The 17,997-nt window shown below is 49.5% G+C and overlaps 1 protein-coding gene across 2 annotated transcripts in view; it reads left to right on the forward strand.

The window, feature by feature from the left end:
* The window catches only part of NCF2 (neutrophil cytosolic factor 2), a 42,171-nt gene that overhangs the window by 18,287 nt on the left and 5,887 nt on the right, over positions 1 to 17,997 (forward strand). The window contains exons 4-13 of one of the 2 annotated variants that reach the window (XM_040263833.1): positions 3,587 to 3,721; positions 4,534 to 4,641; positions 4,922 to 4,981; positions 6,637 to 6,680; positions 8,516 to 8,657; positions 8,875 to 8,943; positions 10,130 to 10,205; positions 12,205 to 12,230; positions 12,662 to 12,813; positions 12,926 to 13,037. In XM_040263833.1, coding sequence (XP_040119767.1) covers positions 3,587 to 3,721; positions 4,534 to 4,641; positions 4,922 to 4,981; positions 6,637 to 6,680; positions 8,516 to 8,657; positions 8,875 to 8,943; positions 10,130 to 10,205; positions 12,205 to 12,230; positions 12,662 to 12,813; positions 12,926 to 13,037 — 924 coding nt within the window. Of the gene's footprint in view, positions 1 to 3,586; positions 3,722 to 4,533; positions 4,642 to 4,921; positions 4,982 to 6,636; positions 6,681 to 8,515; positions 8,658 to 8,874; positions 8,944 to 10,129; positions 10,206 to 12,204; positions 12,231 to 12,658; positions 12,814 to 12,925; positions 13,038 to 17,997 lie in introns of both variants that reach the window. The other variant, XM_040263831.1, reaches the window with a different exon arrangement.

The raw sequence follows: 17,997 nt of genomic DNA on the forward strand, positions 1-17,997 counted from the left end.
TCAAGCATGCTTGCAGGTGGGAACAGCTCATTGAGGCTCAAGAATAGCCCAGGAAGGGAGTCTAGATCTCCACTTCTGGGCTTGGTCCCTGTCCCCATCGTTCAGCACCAGCCAACTAACTATGGGAAAACCAGCCCTGCCACCATCCATGTTGTTGTTCAGTTGCTCAGTCGTGTCTGACTCTTTATGACCCCATGGACAGCAGCATGCCAGGCTTCCTCCTTCACCAGCTCCCAGAGTTTGCTCAAACTCATGTCCATTGAGTTGGTGATGCCATCCAATCATCTCATCCTCTGTCACCCCCTTCACCTCCTGCCCTTAATCTTTCCCAGAATCAGGGTCTTTTCCAACGATCCAGTGAGTCACCTCTTCGCATCAGGTGTCAAAGTATTGGAGCTTCAGCTTCCGCATCAATTCTTCCAATCAATCGTCAGGGTTGATTTCCTTTAGGATTGAGTGGTTTGATCTCCTTGCTGTCTAAGGGACTCTCAAGAGACTTTCCTAGCACCACAGTTTAAAAGCATTAATTCTTTGGTGTTCAGCCTTCTTTATGGTCCAACCCTCACATCCATACTTGCCTTAATAAACAGTCCTCTTCTATTCGGGATGAGGCCCAGGGCCAATCACAGTGTAGGTGGCAGACTGGTATTGAGAAGTGTCATAGTTTTCCACTGTGTGTTAGTCGCTCAGTCGTGTCCGACTCTCTGAGACCCCATAGACTGTAGTCCACCAGGGATTCTCCAGGCAAGAATACTCGAATGGGTTGCTCTTTCCTTCTCCAGTTTTCCACTGCTGATTACCAAATTGCTCTAAAACAGAGTTGCTTAAAACAATCTGGGCTTCCCTGGTGGCTCAGCTGGTAAAGAATCTATCTGCAATGCAGGAGACCTGGGTTCTATCCCTGGGTTGGAAAGGTCCTCTGGAGAAGGGGATGGCTATCCACTCCAGTATTCTGCCCTGGAGAATTCCATGGACTATTGTCCACAGGGTCGCAAAGAGTCAGATGCGACTGAGTGACTTTCACTTAAAACAATTCTCTCATGGTTTCTGGCATCAGGAACCCAAGTTTGGCTGGGTCCTGGCTCAGAGGCCCTCAGGAGGCCGCAGTAGAGATGTTGGTAGGGATGCCATCATCTGAAAGCCTGACCAGGGCCGAAGGATCTACTTCCAAGGTGACTTAGGTACCTGGCGAGTTAGGGTTACTTCTTGGCAGGAGGCCTCAGTTCTTTGCCACTTGAACCTCTCCCTAAGCCTGCCTGAGTCCTGTCATGATATGGTAGCTGGCTTTCCCCAGAGGAAATAATGATCCAAGAGGAACTGATACAGAGTGTTGATGTCTTTTATAACTTAACCTCAAATGTCACATTATGGAAACCTCTCATTTCCATAAAATTCTATTCGCTACACATTCAGCTCCCTTGGATGTGGAAGGGACTACACAGGTGGGTGAGTACCAAGAGGTGAGAATCACTGGTCTTGGAAGCTGGTTGCACTAAAGCAAGGACTTTGGGATCAGAGAGAGAGGGATCAGATCCCAGCCCAACACTTCCTAGTCTTATAAACCTTGGTGAATTCAGTGTCATTTCGGGGCTCTGGGCTCCTCCTCATCTGTAAAGAAAGGCTGAGGACTTACCCTATACACATTCACTAACACTTTCATTCATTTTTGCCTATATTTATAATGTCTGCTGGGGCTTCCCAGCTGGCTCCATGGTAAACAACCCACCTGTCAATGGAGGAAATGCAGGTTAGATCCCCGGGTTGGGAAGATCCCCTGGAGGAGGAAACAGCAGCCCACTCCAGTATTCTTGTCTGGAGAATCCCATGGGCAAAGACACCTGGCGAGCTATAGTCCATGGGGCCACAAAGATTTAGACATGAATGAGCATTACATAATGCCAGCTAGGGTCAGGCATTGGAGGTCCAAGGGGCCACAAGGTGTCAGCAGCCAAACACTCATGGTCACGCGTAATGTGAGGTGACCAGGTTAGGAGGAGAAAAGTGCTAGGGAAGGATTCTGGAAGCACAGAAGTGAGGCCCCTACCCTGTATGGTGGTTGTGTGGCTTAGAGATAATGCAGATAAAGTGCCTGGCCCATAGTGATGGTCAGTAAATCATGTCAATGGTCATGATAAAGACGACAGACAGCACTGATTTCCAGGAGCCCTGAGTTCTTCATAGGTTTAGCTTTCTGACTACAAAGAATCCCCAGATGGTATCAGTCAGCAAATTCAGCCCTGTGGCCTTCCCCCAAACCACATGGGCATTGTCACCTTCCCTGAGAAGGCAGGCAAGACCTCTGTGCTCAGCCTCCCAGCAAGTCCCAAGATAGTTCTGCATAGTAATGAAGAGCTCTAAAGCACCCGTCACGTGCCAAACAATGAAACTCAGTGCTTTACATGAATTCTTCATTTCTTACAAAAATCTGGAGGCAGGAAACATTATTATCATCATTTTATAATGAAACTGAGGCTACATAGTAGAAAATAGCCTTGGGGTCCCTCTACTGCACTGCCTCCATGCGTTACTGCTTAGAAGGCCAACAATCCCCTTCTCCAACCAGGCCTCAGGTGACCAGCTGTACGTCCTCTCTGAAGCCCTGGAGAACTGCCCACACTCCACCCCAGGGCATCAGGCTGTGACTCCTATCACTCTGACCTGTGAGAAGCCTGCAGCAGCTCCTAGTCACTTAGTCATCCTCCATACATGATGTGAGGAGCCCTAAGAACTGGCTACACTGTCATTAAATAGAAGTAAGTTAAGGATTTCCCTGGTGGTCCAGTGGTTGAGACTTTGCCTTCCAATACTGGGGGCGTGGGTTTGAGCCCTGGTCAGGGAGCTAAGAGTTCACATGTCTCGGGACCAAAACACCCCAAAAAATGAAAACAGAAGCAATGTTTTAACAAATTCAATAGAGGATTTAAAAACAGTCCACATGAAAAAAAAATCTTACAAAAGGTAAAGTAAACCCTGCCTGTTAGTTGCCATCTTGATTTCCTTCCATTCCAGGTGAAATGTTGCCCTTGGTCTGTATTGGGTCTCTTTCCAACTCCAGCGAACTCTTGCTCATAGAGTTTCCTCCTGCCCATATGACTACATTACATCTTGTTACTCCTAGGTTCTAGAATGGGTTCTGTGGATGCAGGACGATGCATCTATAACCCTCTGTCTCTCCATCCCACATCTGTCCAGTCTTTGAGCCCAGGACCAGTGGCAGGAACTGGTCTGGGAGGCCACAAGCATGTATTTTATCCCTAGCTCTTCAAGGGGCCTTGAACACATCACTACTGTCCATACCAAAACCACACAACAGCTCTAGCCCCCTCCTGACCTCCTTGGTTGTTGAAGGAATGCACACGATGTTGGAGTTTTGCATTACATGATGTTTTCTTCACACCATCCTTGTGTTAGATATAAGTCAGGAGCAATGTTGATTGTACTGTATTGTAGATATCTCCAGGAGAGCTGGGGAAGGAAGAAAGACCACCAGGCAATGTTCCAGGAGCAAAAAGTGCGAGTGCTTCCCTGCCTGGTCCCTAGATTTGGAGCAGCCTTAAGCTTTATGTTGTGGCCTGTGCTTTTCTAGGTGTTATATAACATTGCTTTCATGTATGCCAAGAGGGAGGAATGGAAAAAGGCTGAAGAACATTTAGCGTTGGCTGCGAGCATGAAGTCTGAGCCTAGACATTCCAAAATCGACAGAGCCATGGAAAGCGTTTGGGTGAGTGCGCTGGTGAAGCAGGTGGTGAGAGGGTCTGCTTGGGTTCACATTTGTTTCTGTGCACATGTCGATTGGGAAGCAAAAATGTGGTGCTTTTACCTCCTCTGAGCTCCAGGTAATGCTGATCTTGGGGTCTGTTTCCCTGTGGGATCTTGAATGTGGAAGTCTAAGAAGCTGAGGCCTAGAAGAAGAGGCAGCGGAACCCTCCTCACGCCCCTCCAAGGGGGCTCTGGTGGGGGCCCGGGGGTAGCACCCAAGGGCAGAGGCTGTGCCCGCTTGCTCACCCCCTGGGTTCTCGCAGCCTGGCTCCAGGCCAGACACATGGCAGCACTCAAGAAAAAATGCATGGATTATAGGAACAAATGGTGGGAAGTTGAGTTTGAGCACATGTAGGGATGAAGCTTGTTCTAAATTGTATTTTTAAACACCAGGAACAAGGGGGCATAAGTCAATCTGTATATATCTGTCCATGGCTGCGGACAGCAACCCCAAGAGAGCACGGTCATGGGCCTCGCTCGGGTCCTGGGCCACCCACATCAGGAGTGATAGCATTACTTGAGCCGCACAGAGTAGGAGGGGGCAGCCCCTCTGGGAAAAGAGGGTGCTGGGCAAACAGCACCCACGGACGTCTCAGTATAAGGTGACAATGAAACCAAACTCTCCTCCCCGACACACTAAGAAGTCCAGCCCTGCTGGTGGAGAAAAAGCGCTCTTGCGAGCTTCTCTCAATGAATCCACACATCTGTTCAGTGAGGGACCAGGGTCGTCACCCCCATCTTACAGATAGGAAAAGACTGTTTTCTGTGTTTTAGAAACAGAAGCTGTATGAGCCGGTAGTGATCCCTGCGGGCAGGCTCTTTCGGCCGAACGAGAGGCAAGTGGCTCAGCTGGTCAAGAAGGATTACCTAGGCAAGGCCACGGTGAGTGAGGCCACTCGGTGTCCCGAGTCCCCTCTTGCATGAGCCCTGCGGAGTGAGGGCGAGGGGACCCTGGAGAAAGGGGTGCCTGCCTCTGGTTCTGCCCTGGGGAGGCAGCTTCTAACCTAAGGGTTGACAAGCCCATCCTTAGCCACCGTCCACTTCCGGAACCAAGTCCCTGTGAGAGCAGATCCAGGGTGAGAGGAAGGAAGGGATCTTGGGGAGAACCAAGGACGGGCACACAGAGCCAGTGCAGCCTCACACCTCTCTGTCTCAATTTCAGGTCGTGGCGTCTGTGGTAGACCAGGACAGCTTCTCAGGGTTTGCCCCCCTGCAGCCACAGGTGAGGTGGTCCTGCCCTTCTCCACGGGTCTCCAGGGCTCTCTGGGAAAGAGCCAACTTGGGCAGAGTGCCTGTGCTGAGCGGCCTCGTTTTCAGGGCTCCTTTAGCTGAGCTCTCAGTCTGTGGAGGGTGTCTGCCTGGCCATGCTTGGTCAGGGATCTCACAGCTGGAAGGGGAACAAGATCATATCCTTGGGTGTCATCTCAAGTCCTCAGGAGCCAGCCCTCCATTTCCCCCTCAAATGCCAGCCTTCACTTCTCTGAAGTTCCAAGAGAGCTCAGCATGCCTCGTCTCTCCCGAAGCCTTGACCATTCTCTCAGAAACCTGAAACACAGCTGTGCAAGGCTTTTGCTCCTTGTCCCTTCTCAGACACAGGACACAGGGGGAGCTCTTCTGGCTGCACCCATCGGCTGCATGCAGCAATCCCCTCAGGAACATGCGCAGGGGTCCCCAGGGCGAACCATCTTTCCCCTCAAGCTGGGCTCAGAGACCAGTTCCAGATAGACTAGACGCCAGCGGGTCTGGAATGTGAAGGCGGCGCTTCCTTGTGAAGGGAAGCGGGTAGTGCCGGTTGAGGACAGTTCCAGCTCTGTGACAACAGAACCAGTATCGGCAGGGGCATCGGTCCACGCGAGCACAGGGAGGGGTTTCTGAGAGTGGTGGTCCCACGGTCCAGTGTGCACACACCTGGTCACTCTGAGGGCTGCACTGACAGCCTCCCAGGGTCAGAGAATTGACCGCTGGCCCAGAAGGCGACCAAGACTAGGGCACCGGAGGCTAAGAGGAACAGAGGAGGAGAGCAAGAGGGGCAAGATTATTTGACCTCCCTCTTCATCAGAGAGTTGAAGAAAACCTTGCAGGACTCCCTTGGGCTTTGGGGCACCCAGGGAACTCCCAGAGGGGAAAAAGCCCAGATAACTGGGCTCCATGGTACTCAGGGTAGAACTGGGAACACACTTTAAAAGGAGATTCTTACCTGACCCGTGGACCTTGTGTTGATTTTTATTTATTTTTTAAATTTTTTATTGTTATAATTTACACACCATACAATTTACTTACTTCACTTGCACAACTGAATGATCTTGGGTATATTTACAGAGTTGTGTAACTATCACCACAGGCATAGAGGTTTTTTTTTTTTTTGGCCACATGGCATGTGGGATCTAGTTCCCTGACCAGGGATCAAACCCTTGCCCCCTGCATTAGAAGCACAGAGTCTTAGCCACTGGAATGCCAGGGAAGTCCCTTGAGTTGGTTTTTAACTACCCACAGATGTTGTGTGGTAGAGCAGATGCTAATTATAGAGCAGTGCTTTGAAAAACTGTCCTAGGAGGGGGACAGAGTTCAAGGGCAGAAGCACCCTCATGATGCCATGTTGCTCTGTGACAGCTAAAACTCCAGAAACCAGGTCTGGCTCAAGATAAATTGCTGTGCTGGTGAAATCTGGGCCCAGAGAGCTGGTGGGAGGTGTTCTTTTCCAGTGTTTAGTCAGGGTACACGGTTGCCTTCTCCCTCAAGAGTGTTCTAATTGAGCCAGAAATGCAGTCTTCAACGTTCTGGTTTGGAAGGAGGCTTAAATTACCGTTAACCGTCTGTTCTCTCTCCTCTCCTTCCCTTGTCGTCCTGGCCTCCTTATTTCTCCTGCATGTCTGATAGGCAGCTGAGCCTCCACCCAGGCCGAAAACCCCAGAGATCTTCAGGTAAGCTAGATTTAGACCAAAATGCAGAATATCCAAACTCCCAAGCCTGAACCGAGGGCAACAAAGGGGTGAAGAAGGTGAAGCTGGGGTCAGGGTTCAAACTGTGAAGAATTTAGCCTAGCATATCAGGCTGCTCCTGCTTGCAAGGCTAGGGCGGAATGATGGTGGGAATGGAGCTCTGGCTGCAGTGGTGACCTGGCCACAGCCACGGGGTGGCCCCGTGTCCCCTCGCCAGTGTGCCCCAAGAGAGCAAGGGGTTGTTGCTGAAGGACCGCAGTGTCTGTGGAACACCACCCTCTGAGGGCTGCACACAGACCTCAGGGTGGAGGAGTGGAGGGTGCCCTCCTCTCAGGAGGAGCCCCCTCAGAGACCAGGCTCCCTGGAGCTGGGAGAGCAGAGTGGGAGGCCAGAACGGTGTGTCCTTTCCTGTGTGGGCGCGTATTCACTCCCTGTGGGCACATGTTTTCTGAAGAAGGAAGAGGAAGGACTCGAGAAAAAGAAGTCGTTCTTTTGTAAGAAGAGAGCCAAGGATGACAAAACCTACAGCTTTCTTCAGAGTTACCTCTAAGTGAAGAAGCAAGCCCAGCTTCCCCTTCCCCACTAGGGAAGGCTGTAACAAGGAGTGAAGAGAGTGCCAAAGCATCTAGGAAAAGGAAGGGGCCTATGAGCTCACCCCTAAGCTCCCCATGTGCTGGGGGAGGCCGTCTCCACCACAGAGATGAATGCAGGGTCTGGAGACAAAAGGAGGGGCCGAAGGGAAGGTAGCAGAGTGGGAAAGAAAGGGAACCAGCCTGGAGAGGCCAGCCCGCCGCAGTCACACATTCTGAAGTGGCTCAAATGGGACGCCCCAGAGCAGAGCAGAGCAGAGCAGAGCAGGCCTTGAGGAAACGGCAAAGGGGAAACGACATTACGTAACGCAGAGGAAGGCAGCCTCACACCCCCCAACTGCCTCCCGGCCCATCTCCCCTACTCTCTGTCCCTCGCCTGTGGACGGCCCCAGCTGGCTCTAGGGCAGGCATCCCCAACCCCTGGGCCATGGACTGGTTCCAGTCTGTGGCCTGCTGAGGAACTGGGCCGCACTGTAGGAGGTGAGTGGCAGGGAGTGAGTGAAGCTTCATCTGTATTTAGAGCTGCTCCCCACCACTCAAATTACCACCTGAGCTCTGCCTCCTGTCAGGCGAGCAGCATTAGGTTCTCATAGGAGCTGGAACCCTTCCCCTAAAGTCAAGGCGGAATATTCTGAAATTGCCACAAAATAGAAACACAGTGCACAAGAAACACAATCATCTCTAAACCATTCCCCTGCCCTGGTTCATGGATAAACTGTCTTCCACGAAACCCACCCCTGGTACCAAAAAGGCTGGGGACTGCTGTTCTAGGGGATTTCTCCCCCACCCCCCTCACCTCCTCACCCAGCGGGTTCTCACCTGCCTTCTCCCTTGCACCTTGGCATCTGGTCGGGCCCCGCCCAGACTCGGCCACTGGCCAAGCACAGCTGGGATCCTTCCTCCTCAGAAGGGAAGGGAGGGCAGGGGTTGCAAGGCATCATCGAGTGTTGTGGTATGTTTGTTTGTTTGTTTGTTTGTTTAGCTCTTGTCCCACTCCATGTGTGGTTACGGAGCACGTTCACATGCAGAGTCCTCTCGGGCTGTCAGATGGGCAACTCCCTGCTCAGGGTCGTCTGGGCAGTTAGGGGTGGGAGTGAGGCTCCCAGCTCCGGGTCCGTAGTTGCTGACCCACAGCATCATGGGAGCAGATGTGGTCCAGGCTAGATGGTGGATGGGATCTCGTATCTTGTGTCTACCCCTCCTCTTCTCCCCACCCTCATCCCGCAGGGCCCTAGAAGGGGAAGCCCACCGTGTGTTGTTTGGGTTTGTGCCTGAGACACCAGAGGAGCTGCAGGTCATGCCAGGGAACATCGTCTTTGTCTTGAAGAAGTGCAATGATAACTGGGCTACGGTCATGTTCAATGGGCAGGTATTCAGAGGATGGGAGGTGGGTGGTTAATGGCACAGGATCCTGGCAGCACATGGCAGAGCTTTCTGAGGAGCAGCATCTGCTGCCTTATATGCAGGCCAGCTGCCCCCTCTTTCACCTGTCCCCCCACCCCTCCCCACGTCTCTGGGTGTCCTGCACTGCTGCTGAACAGTGCATCTTTGTTCCCGCTTTCTGGCTCCACGATGCTGCGCTGCAGAAGGGGCTTGTTCCCTGCAACTACCTTGAACCAGTTGAGCTGCGGATCCATCCTCAGCAGCAGCCCCAGGTAACGTAGTGCCAAGGGCTGACCCGTTCCCTTCCCACCCTGAACCCCACCACTGACAGACCACGGAGGAGAGCAGAGAGGAAGAGGCCCTGAGGACTCACTAGTCCTGAGCCCACCTTGAGTTGGTACCAGCCGCCCAGAGCTGAACCTAGGGATGAAAGAAAAAATCCAGACGTGCTGAGTGGAGGCATCAGCAGGTCCTGTTGGGTCCCCAGCTCTGTGATTCCTGCGGGTCAAGGGTGACTTGACCACAGCTACAGCATGTGACAACTTAGGTCTTCCCAGGATGTCGTCTTCACCCGGAAGAAGAGTCAACGTGCTGGCTGGTGAAATCCATTCACCATAGGAAATGTGCTTTGGAGCACTGAATTAGAGCAGACCTTGCCAGCCACTGCTTCCAATGCCACTGCCACCTCCACCCACCCACCCCGTCTCAATGACCTGCCCTTCTTCCAGTCCTGGGGAGTGGTCTTTGTTGGATCAGTGCAGATGCCTGATGGCAATAGATCCTGTCTCTAGACTGTGCAACCAGTTGTCCTCTGTGGGGTTGGCCCTCCCTGGTCAGAGACATGATGTCCAGATGACTGGAAAATTTCTAAATGCCATGTAGATGCAAAGTGGCATGTTTCTTTTGAAGGGGCAAGGTGTAGAGTGAGAGAGAGCGAGCTTAGACAAAGGTCCTACCCTGCCTCCAATGGGTTTCCATTGTAGCAATTGGGGTGATTAGGCAGCAAGGGCTTTGTAGCTGGAGGGTTAGGATTCTTATTTTCTCATTATTATTTCTACTGTGATTGTTTTCACCAGGCCCACTCTGCTTCCCACTGAATCAATACTTTCCTTCAGTTCAGTTCAGTCGCTCAGTCATGTCTGACTCTTTGCAGCCCTATGGACTGTGGTACGCCAGGCTTCCCTGTCCATCATGAACTCCCAGAGTTTACTCAAACTCATATGCATTGAGTCGGTGATGCCATCCAACCATCTCATCCTCTGTCGTCCCCTTCTCCTCCTGCCTTCAATCATTCTCAGCCCTTAGTCTCCACTAAATGTCATCACCCCTCCAACTCTTAGGAAGTCGTTTGCATCTGGCTCCCTTCCATGGTGGTCTGCAGGGTCTCCCCGACTCCTACCCCTGCCTAAGAACTGTGTCTGCATGAAGGTTCTCACCCTCTCTTCCTGTCCCCTCCAGGAAGAAACCTCCCCGGAGTCTGATATCCCAGCTCCCCCGAGTTCCAGTGCTCCTGGAAGACCCCAGTTGTCACCAGGTTAGAGTCCCTGGAGGACCATCCCGGGATTGGGTGCAGGAGTGCTTCAGGCTGCCTCCCCACGGAGGTTTCCTCTCCCAGCCTGATGGAATCTGGTTTCTTGTTCTCCCAGCTTATGATCACGACGCCCCAGAGCGCCCCCTCTCCTGTGTCACTCACCGACCCCAAACACAGGAAGACAGAAATGCTTCCTCCCTGCCTGCTCCAGAACATGCAGGGAGCTTGGGTAAAGGCAGCTGCTTTCTGGCAGGCTGTGAGCATCCCAACTCAATCAGTTATTAAGTAGTGGGACCTTATCCCAGGAGGAAAGGTTCAAGTAATTGCACCTGTTGACCTCAAAGCGGGGTGGAGTGGTTCTTTTCAAAAGACTGAGGAGCTCTATCTAGAAAAGAAACTCTGCACAGCGCTGGAGGATGGACAAAGAACCAAGGGGCAGACATGAAAGGGAGACTCTCCTGATATGTGGAGACAGCTGCCCTGGGAAGTCATGGACTTTTGGTCACTAATGCGGGTTAAGCAGATCCTGAGTAAGTGCTTGGTAGAGAGGCATTAAATAGGTGGTTTGTCCAGATCCTAGATCAATGACTGTCATGCCCACCTGCTCATCAGAATCACTGAGGATGCTCCCCACCCCTATTTTTACTTGGAAAATATCAAACCTACGGAAAGGTTGAAAGTATGGTACAATATGAACACAAGAATACCTTTCACTTCAATTCAGTAATTGTTAACATTTTGCACCATGTACTTGGGCTCCTCCTCTTGTTAATATAATTTTTTTTCTAGTTGCTGAACAATTTAAACTGAGTTACAGACTCATGACACTTCACCCTACACTTCAGCATCTGAATCCTAAGAACAAAGATGCTCTTCTGCCTAAGCACAATATAATTGTTATATCTAGAATAGTGTTGATATATTATATATTATTATATAATATAGATTATATATTTCATATTCAAATTTCTCCTATTATCCTCCAATGTCTTTGACAGCTTTCTTGAATTTATATTTTCTGTCTAGGGGCCCATCAAGGATCACATATTAACCTAGGAAGATTTTAAGAATGTAGAACCAAAGGCCTTTGATTCTGATTTTTAAGGACTGGAATCAGGCTTAGAAACCTGTTTTTCTAGAAAAAAAAAAATCCCAAGTGATTCTAATGATCAACTGGGTTTGAGATCAGTGGTCTTTTTTGAGCATGCACTGCTGTTTCCATAGTGAATATCATTATACATACTTTTCTTATATAAATTATATGTGTTTAGTCACTCAGTCATGTTTGACTCTTTGCAATCCCAAGGACTGTAGCCCACCAGGCTCCTCTGTTCATGGGATTCTCCAGGCAAGAACACTGGAGTGGGTAGCCATTCCCTTCTTGGGTTGGGAAGATGAGATCTTCCTAACCAATCCCAACCATAGGATTGAACCTAGGTCTCCTGCACTGCAGGCAGATTCTTTACCATCTGAACCACTGGGGAAACCCCATAAATTATATATGTACTGCTATATTAATATATTTTATACATTAGAAAACATATACAAAAGATAAAGGACAAATTAAAAATAAGCAGTTATTTCTTCTTGTGGCTCCTGGCTCATCTCACACTCACTGATTTTGTTTCGATGGAGCCCACTGCTTTCACTGACCTTTGGGCATCTTGCATGGTACCACTACACCAGCAGCACTAATAAGTGTCCTTTGGGATCCCTCCCTAACTGCATGGGCTGGTGAGGATGTGATGGTCCTTTGCTAATTACCTATATGCTCCCTAGAAGCAGAGACTGGGTTCATTTGTGTGTTCATGGCTTTGCCCTTCCCATCTACCCAATGATTCCCGCCCCCCCCCAGTTTATTAAGGTTAATAATCACCCCACAGGTTAAAGCATATAAAGTGGGCACCTGGTTCTAAGTGGTTTCGTCTTGTGTATGGCAGGGGCTAGCCAAGAGTGTTCATTCATCATCTCCCTTTGTTTTATTCTCACCTTCTCCATTTAGGTCAGAAAGGAAAAGAAGAGCCCAAGGTAATTTTTTTTTCCTTGTACTATTTCAAGTGGTAGAGAAAGGAAGAGCTTAGGTTGCCCACCTAACAATTTCTATGGGTGGTCTCCTTGGATTGTAGAAAGAGCCCCAAAGGAAGGGGTAGACCAGTTGTTACCACACATTCAAGGACCAGGGATCCCCCTCCTCCCCCCACATTTGACAATCTTCCCCTCTTCCATGTACACACTGCCTGCTGGCCCATGGCTGGTGGGCCAGGTATCACTCATAGGAATTTTTATCCAAGCATGAGTTGAGCTGGTGGACAGGACTCTGAAGGCCCTCTCATGTTAGTGTGAAACCAGGCACTTCTGGGCTTTTCCCCGGCATGGGGTACTTACTCCCTGGGATTCAGTATGTTGCTCGGAGGAAGCCTCAGGCACTCACAGATTCCCTCTGCTGGCTCTCCCAGCAGGAAGTCAAGCTCAGTGTCCCCACGTCCTACACACTCAAGGTGCATTACAAGTACACGGTGGTCATGGAGACTCAGTTCAGGCTCCCCTACAGCCAGGTCCGGGACATGGTGGCTAAGAAGCTGGATCTCCTGCCGGAACACACGAAGCTGAGGTGAGCTGCACACAGGGAGACGCGAGGGTCCAGCTGGGAGCCCGCTGCGGGCCAGAGGATGGGCCCGCCCTGCTGCTCTCTGACTTGTTTCTTCCTCATTACCTCTACCCAGCTACTGTCCTCGGGACAGCAATGAGCTGGTGCCTCTTTCAGAATTCAGCATGAAGGATGCCTGGGCCCAAGTGAAAAACTACTGCCTGACGCTGTGGTGTGAGAACACCGTGGTGAGTGCCCAAGGGCCTGTAAGGCTGGATTTCTAACAGGCCACTTCCTCCACAACAGTCGAGCATTCACCCAGTGCATGCTGGGCGCCTAGACCTAGGCATGGTGTTGGGAACATGGCAGGTAACAAGCTGGAGCTCTGGCATCCTCACCCGGGGTGCAGCCGGGAGAGGTTTTCTCACAAGAGCAGAGCAGGCCCAGGAGCCCACATAAAGCTTCAGGTCCCTTCCATCTGCAGCCACACCTACAGTTTGGGCTCGATCAAGCAAGGTTAGAATGAAGTCCCAGCTTGAGGCTGAGTTCACAGCCATTCTTCACCTTAAGTTTCCATGGGGAAGGACATTTAGGAGTGAAAAAACAAATAGCGAGCATTTATTTCATGAAGATGACTTGGATAACAACCTTCTACTAACAGCAAACACCTACTGAGAACTTTCTGTGTGCCGGACACTGTGCCAAGGGCACTCTGTGTATTAATTCTTACAACCTCCATAACTCTGTGAGGTATGTATTGTTATCCTGTTTTATAATGTAGGTAACAAGGCAAAGTGAGGTCCACCTGACCAACATTACTCAGAGCCTGCCTATACTCGTGAACAGGGCTCCCATCCCGTTAGGTGTCAGGCTGCACAGCAGGAGGTGAGAGGGCCATTACCAAGTGAAGCTTCATTTATGTTTACAGATGTTCCCCGTCACTTGCATTACTACTTGAGCTCTGAAAGTGACAGTGAAAGTCGCTCAGTCATGTCCAACTCTTTGCGACCCCATGGATGCTACAGTCCATGGAATTCTTCAGGCCAGAATGCTGGAGTGGGATCTCCGCCAGGGGATCTTCCCAACTCAGGGATCAAACCCAGGTCTCCTGCATTGCAGGCAGATTCTTTACCAATTGAGCTATCAGGGAAGCCCACCTGCACTCTACCTCCTGTCAGATGAGCAGCGGCATTAGATTCTCATAGATGCTCAAACCCTACAGTAAACTGTGCAAGTGAAGAAACTAGGTTGTGTGCTCCTTACGATGATCATCCCGAAACCATCCCCACCTTACACAGCTCCAGGTCTGTGTTAAAACTGTCACTTCCATGAAACCGGTCCCTGGTGCCCAAAAAGGTTGGCGACTGCTGCTCTTGAACACCTCAGTATACTGACAGTAAAAGGGCAGGTTATCTATAGGCCCTGGGGTCTAGAAGAGTTAAACTGACTTTCCAGGAAGAATGAGGGAGTCAGGAGCAAAGTTTGAGGCTAGAAGTAGCTACACATTAGTTCTCTTGGGCTTTGTCCCTTAGTCTCCCTAGGAAAGGTTGCCATTTCTTTTTGCTGTAGATGTTAATTTTCCCTCCCAACAATGGTCCTTGAAAATCATCCATCTGCTGTCAACAAAGTTGTCTTTTATGTCATTTCAAATAAGTGGATTGTACAGTATATATATATTCTTTTAATAGTCCGTTTCTTTTGAATGCTAAATGGTATTCCATTGTATGGATACAACTGGCTTATTCTTTCAGTTGTTGGTGTACATTTGGGTTGTTTCCAGCGTTTATATAGTGACATTAATTCTTCAACAAACATTTTCTGGGCACTAACGTCTCTAGATAGGTACTGGAGATATAAAAATTAGTAAGACACAGGCCTTTTTTCATGAGGGGAAGAGCAAGCAGATGACTACAAAGCATGTGTGAAGTAAACTGATGGAGACACACAAATGCTTTACTCTGTTATGTAAGCATTTACCTAACATCAGGAGGGTATCTCACCCAAAAATGCTGGAGGGAAGTGGGACAAGTCTTCCTAGAGGCTGAAATTGTCCTGAAGCTTAGCCTGAAAATGGTGCATAGTAATTAGCAAGGTGGAGGAGGTTATGATGGATGTATGATATAGATGGAGAGAACAGGAGGGCAGACCACAAGAATGAGCACAGTGGGAAAGGGGCTCAGTGTTGTTGGGCAGGGACAGTGGTGGGAACAGTGCTGGAAAGACCACAGGGCCAGATAGGGGTAGCCTTGGACTGCTGTGCTAGGTTGGTAGTGTGAGCAGGGAAGAAGATAAGTGAGGTCTTGTTTTGGATTGGTAATTTAAAGGGAATATGAGCAAGGCAGAGAAATCAGATAGGCTGGCTGGTTACCAGGGTCCAGCCCCAGTTGGATCCAGGGTATCTGAAGTGTGGATGGTGAGACGAGAGAGATATATAGATATATAGAGAGATATGGAAAGAATTTGCAGTTAAGAGAATAGAGGAGAGAAAATAGGCTGATATTCCTTGCTTTACGCAGAAAGCCAATAAAGCCTCAGACAAGAGACTTGCTCTGTTCACGCAGGCCACAGGCGCCCTCTTGAATAGCGGAAGGTGCCCCGCCTTGGGCTCCCTCTCACGTGGGTCTTAGAAGCCCGGGCAGGAAAGTGAATGCAGAGAGCCTCTGTGCTCCAAGGAATTAGCCTGAAAAAGAGATAAAGAGAGAAAGAAAGTACAACATGGGGAAGCCAAGCTTGTGCAAGACCCGTAACTTTATTTTCAAAAGGAGCTTATATACCCTAAGTTTTACATAATGGAAGATGCAGAGTCATGCAGGGGCAGCAGTCCTGACCCTTATTGATACCAGGCTTTCTTTCTGCATACCTTTCTGTATACAAAAGGTCTCAGGTAATTTACATTATCTTCTGGACAGGAGACCTGTTAACATTTTATGGCTCTTTTCCTTGATAAATGTTAATCAACCAGAAAACTCATTTTCCCTTGAAGTGTTTTTTCTTTAATCTGCATCACCCTCAAAGTACGAAATAAAGTTACATTCCTACAGAACAAAGGTGCAGTGGGTTACAACAAAGAAAGTACTTAACTCAAAGATCTAATGTTGCTAATGCCAGGGCTACTACCTGTTTTCTCTATATACCAACTATATCAACAAATAAAAGATATGAAAACTTGGCAGCAAGTATTGGCTCAACAATGAAACCCTAAATCAGTTCTAGTCTAATGATTTTTAACTCCTCGAAAGGCTCTACATTCCTAGAATGTTTTAAGCTTCCTGTGCCTCTCACGGTTGGGAGACCGTAAATGTTTTAAGCTTCCTGTGCCTCTCACGGTTGGGAGACCGTAAACAATCACAAGCATAGTTGAAAAAGTCCAGAAAAACCTGTCAGGCAAGTTAGAAAGCTATCAGAGGGGTTTGAATTGAAACACTCTTATTATGCCCAGGAGACTTATTAACCAAAACTCTATGTTGATTTTCTTCAGAGAAAGGTGGTCAGGGATAGGCCCCTGTTAATGTCAGAGGAGTTGGTGAAAGTAATAAAATAGTAAGACAGACAGACTCTGGTTTTTGGGGTAGATGCTCGAGCAGTTCCAGGGGATCCCTCGAGTCCTGATCCGCCTTGCCCGTCAGGTCTCTCCGCATGACCTTGTCATGGGTGGGATCTCCCGTGCTGGCTCCCGGCAGCTGGTGGGCTTCTTCTGAGTAAACAGCTCCCAACCCACAATCAGGCAGCTGTGGAGTCCTGACACAGAGACTATGAACCTGCAGTCCCCACCACCCAAAGCTGTCAAGTGGGGTCCCGTTGACACTTCAGTTCCTCTTTTATCTGTTTCCTGCTTTAGCCTTTGTCAACAGTGGCATCTGCAGTTTTATATGCCTAGGGGGTATAAAATTGAATAGCTCCTAAGGGAATCCTTGGTCAGCTACTAGTTTTTAGCCACAAGTGGACTTTTGAGACCATAGAAATGACCACAGCAGGAAAGCTATTCCAGACGTAGGCCATGGGCCCAGCGAGTCCTTCCTCCAAACCCTCATCCCCACAGCTGGCTAGGGGTTACTGCTCAGTTAGGGAAGAGTCTCCTTTGCACTCAAATCAAAGACAAATGTTTGATGGGGAAGAACTAAAGAGGATAGGTCTGGAGAAAGGCCCTGTTAAGTAAACCCCACAAAGTAAACTTAGAGGTTCGAGTTCAGAAAATTGTTTCAGGAAGTAGAGCCCCTGGACCTGAAACTTCCGGGTGCCTCTGGCACCAACAAAGGTCTGTCTAGTAAAGCTATGGTTTTTCCAGTGGTCGTGTATGGATGTGAGAGTTGGACTATAAAGAAAGCTGAGCACAGAAGAATTGATGCTTTTGAACTGTGGTGTTGGAGAAGACTCTTCAGAGTCCCTTGGACTGCAAGGAGGTCCAACTAGTCCATCCTAAAAGAGATCAGTCCTGGGTGTTCATTGGAGGAACTGATGTTGAAGCTGAAACTCCAGTATTTTGGCCACCTGATGTGGAGAGCTGACTCACTTGAAAAGACCCTGATGCTGGGAAAGATTGAAGGCAGGAGGAGAAGGGGACAACAGAGGATGAGATGGCTGGATGGCATCACTGACTCGATGGACGTGGGTTTGGGTGGACTCTGGGAGTTGATGATGGCCAGGGAGGCCTGGCATGTGCGGCCCATGGGATCGCAGAGTTGGCCACGGCTGAGCGGCTGCGCTGGCCTGGCTGGAAGGCCCAGGACCCAGGGGCGAGTGAGTGTCCCTGCAAGGTGTCCCCTGAAAGTGTGAAAGGTCACTCTAGCTTTTCTAATAATCTGTTTTTGGACTAATCCCTTCAGTTCTGTCTTGAAAGGATTCCTATTAGTTCAGCTCTAAATGTGAATTTGTTGTTCAGTTGTGTTCGACTCTGTGACCCCATGGACTGCAGCATGCCAGGCTTCCCTGTCCTTTCCCATCTCCTGGATTTTGCTCAGATTCATGTCCACTGAATTGGTGCTGCTATCTATCTCATCCTCTGCTGCCCCCTTCTCCTGTTGCCTTCAGTCTTTCCCAGCATCAGGGTCTTTCCCAGTGAGTCAGCTGTTCATATCAGGTGGCCCAAGTATTGGAGCTTCAGCTTCAGCATTACTTCACTGCAAACGTTGATTTTGTTGTTTTAAATTATTTTTTGTTGTCTTGTTAATGATTGTTAACTCCCACGGGGAGTTCTTGATTAATAGATTT

Source organism: Oryx dammah, unplaced genomic scaffold (assembly GCF_014754425.2).
Source record: "Oryx dammah isolate SB20612 unplaced genomic scaffold, SCBI_Odam_1.1 HiC_scaffold_21, whole genome shotgun sequence".
NCBI classification, from domain to species: domain Eukaryota; kingdom Metazoa; phylum Chordata; class Mammalia; order Artiodactyla; family Bovidae; genus Oryx; species Oryx dammah.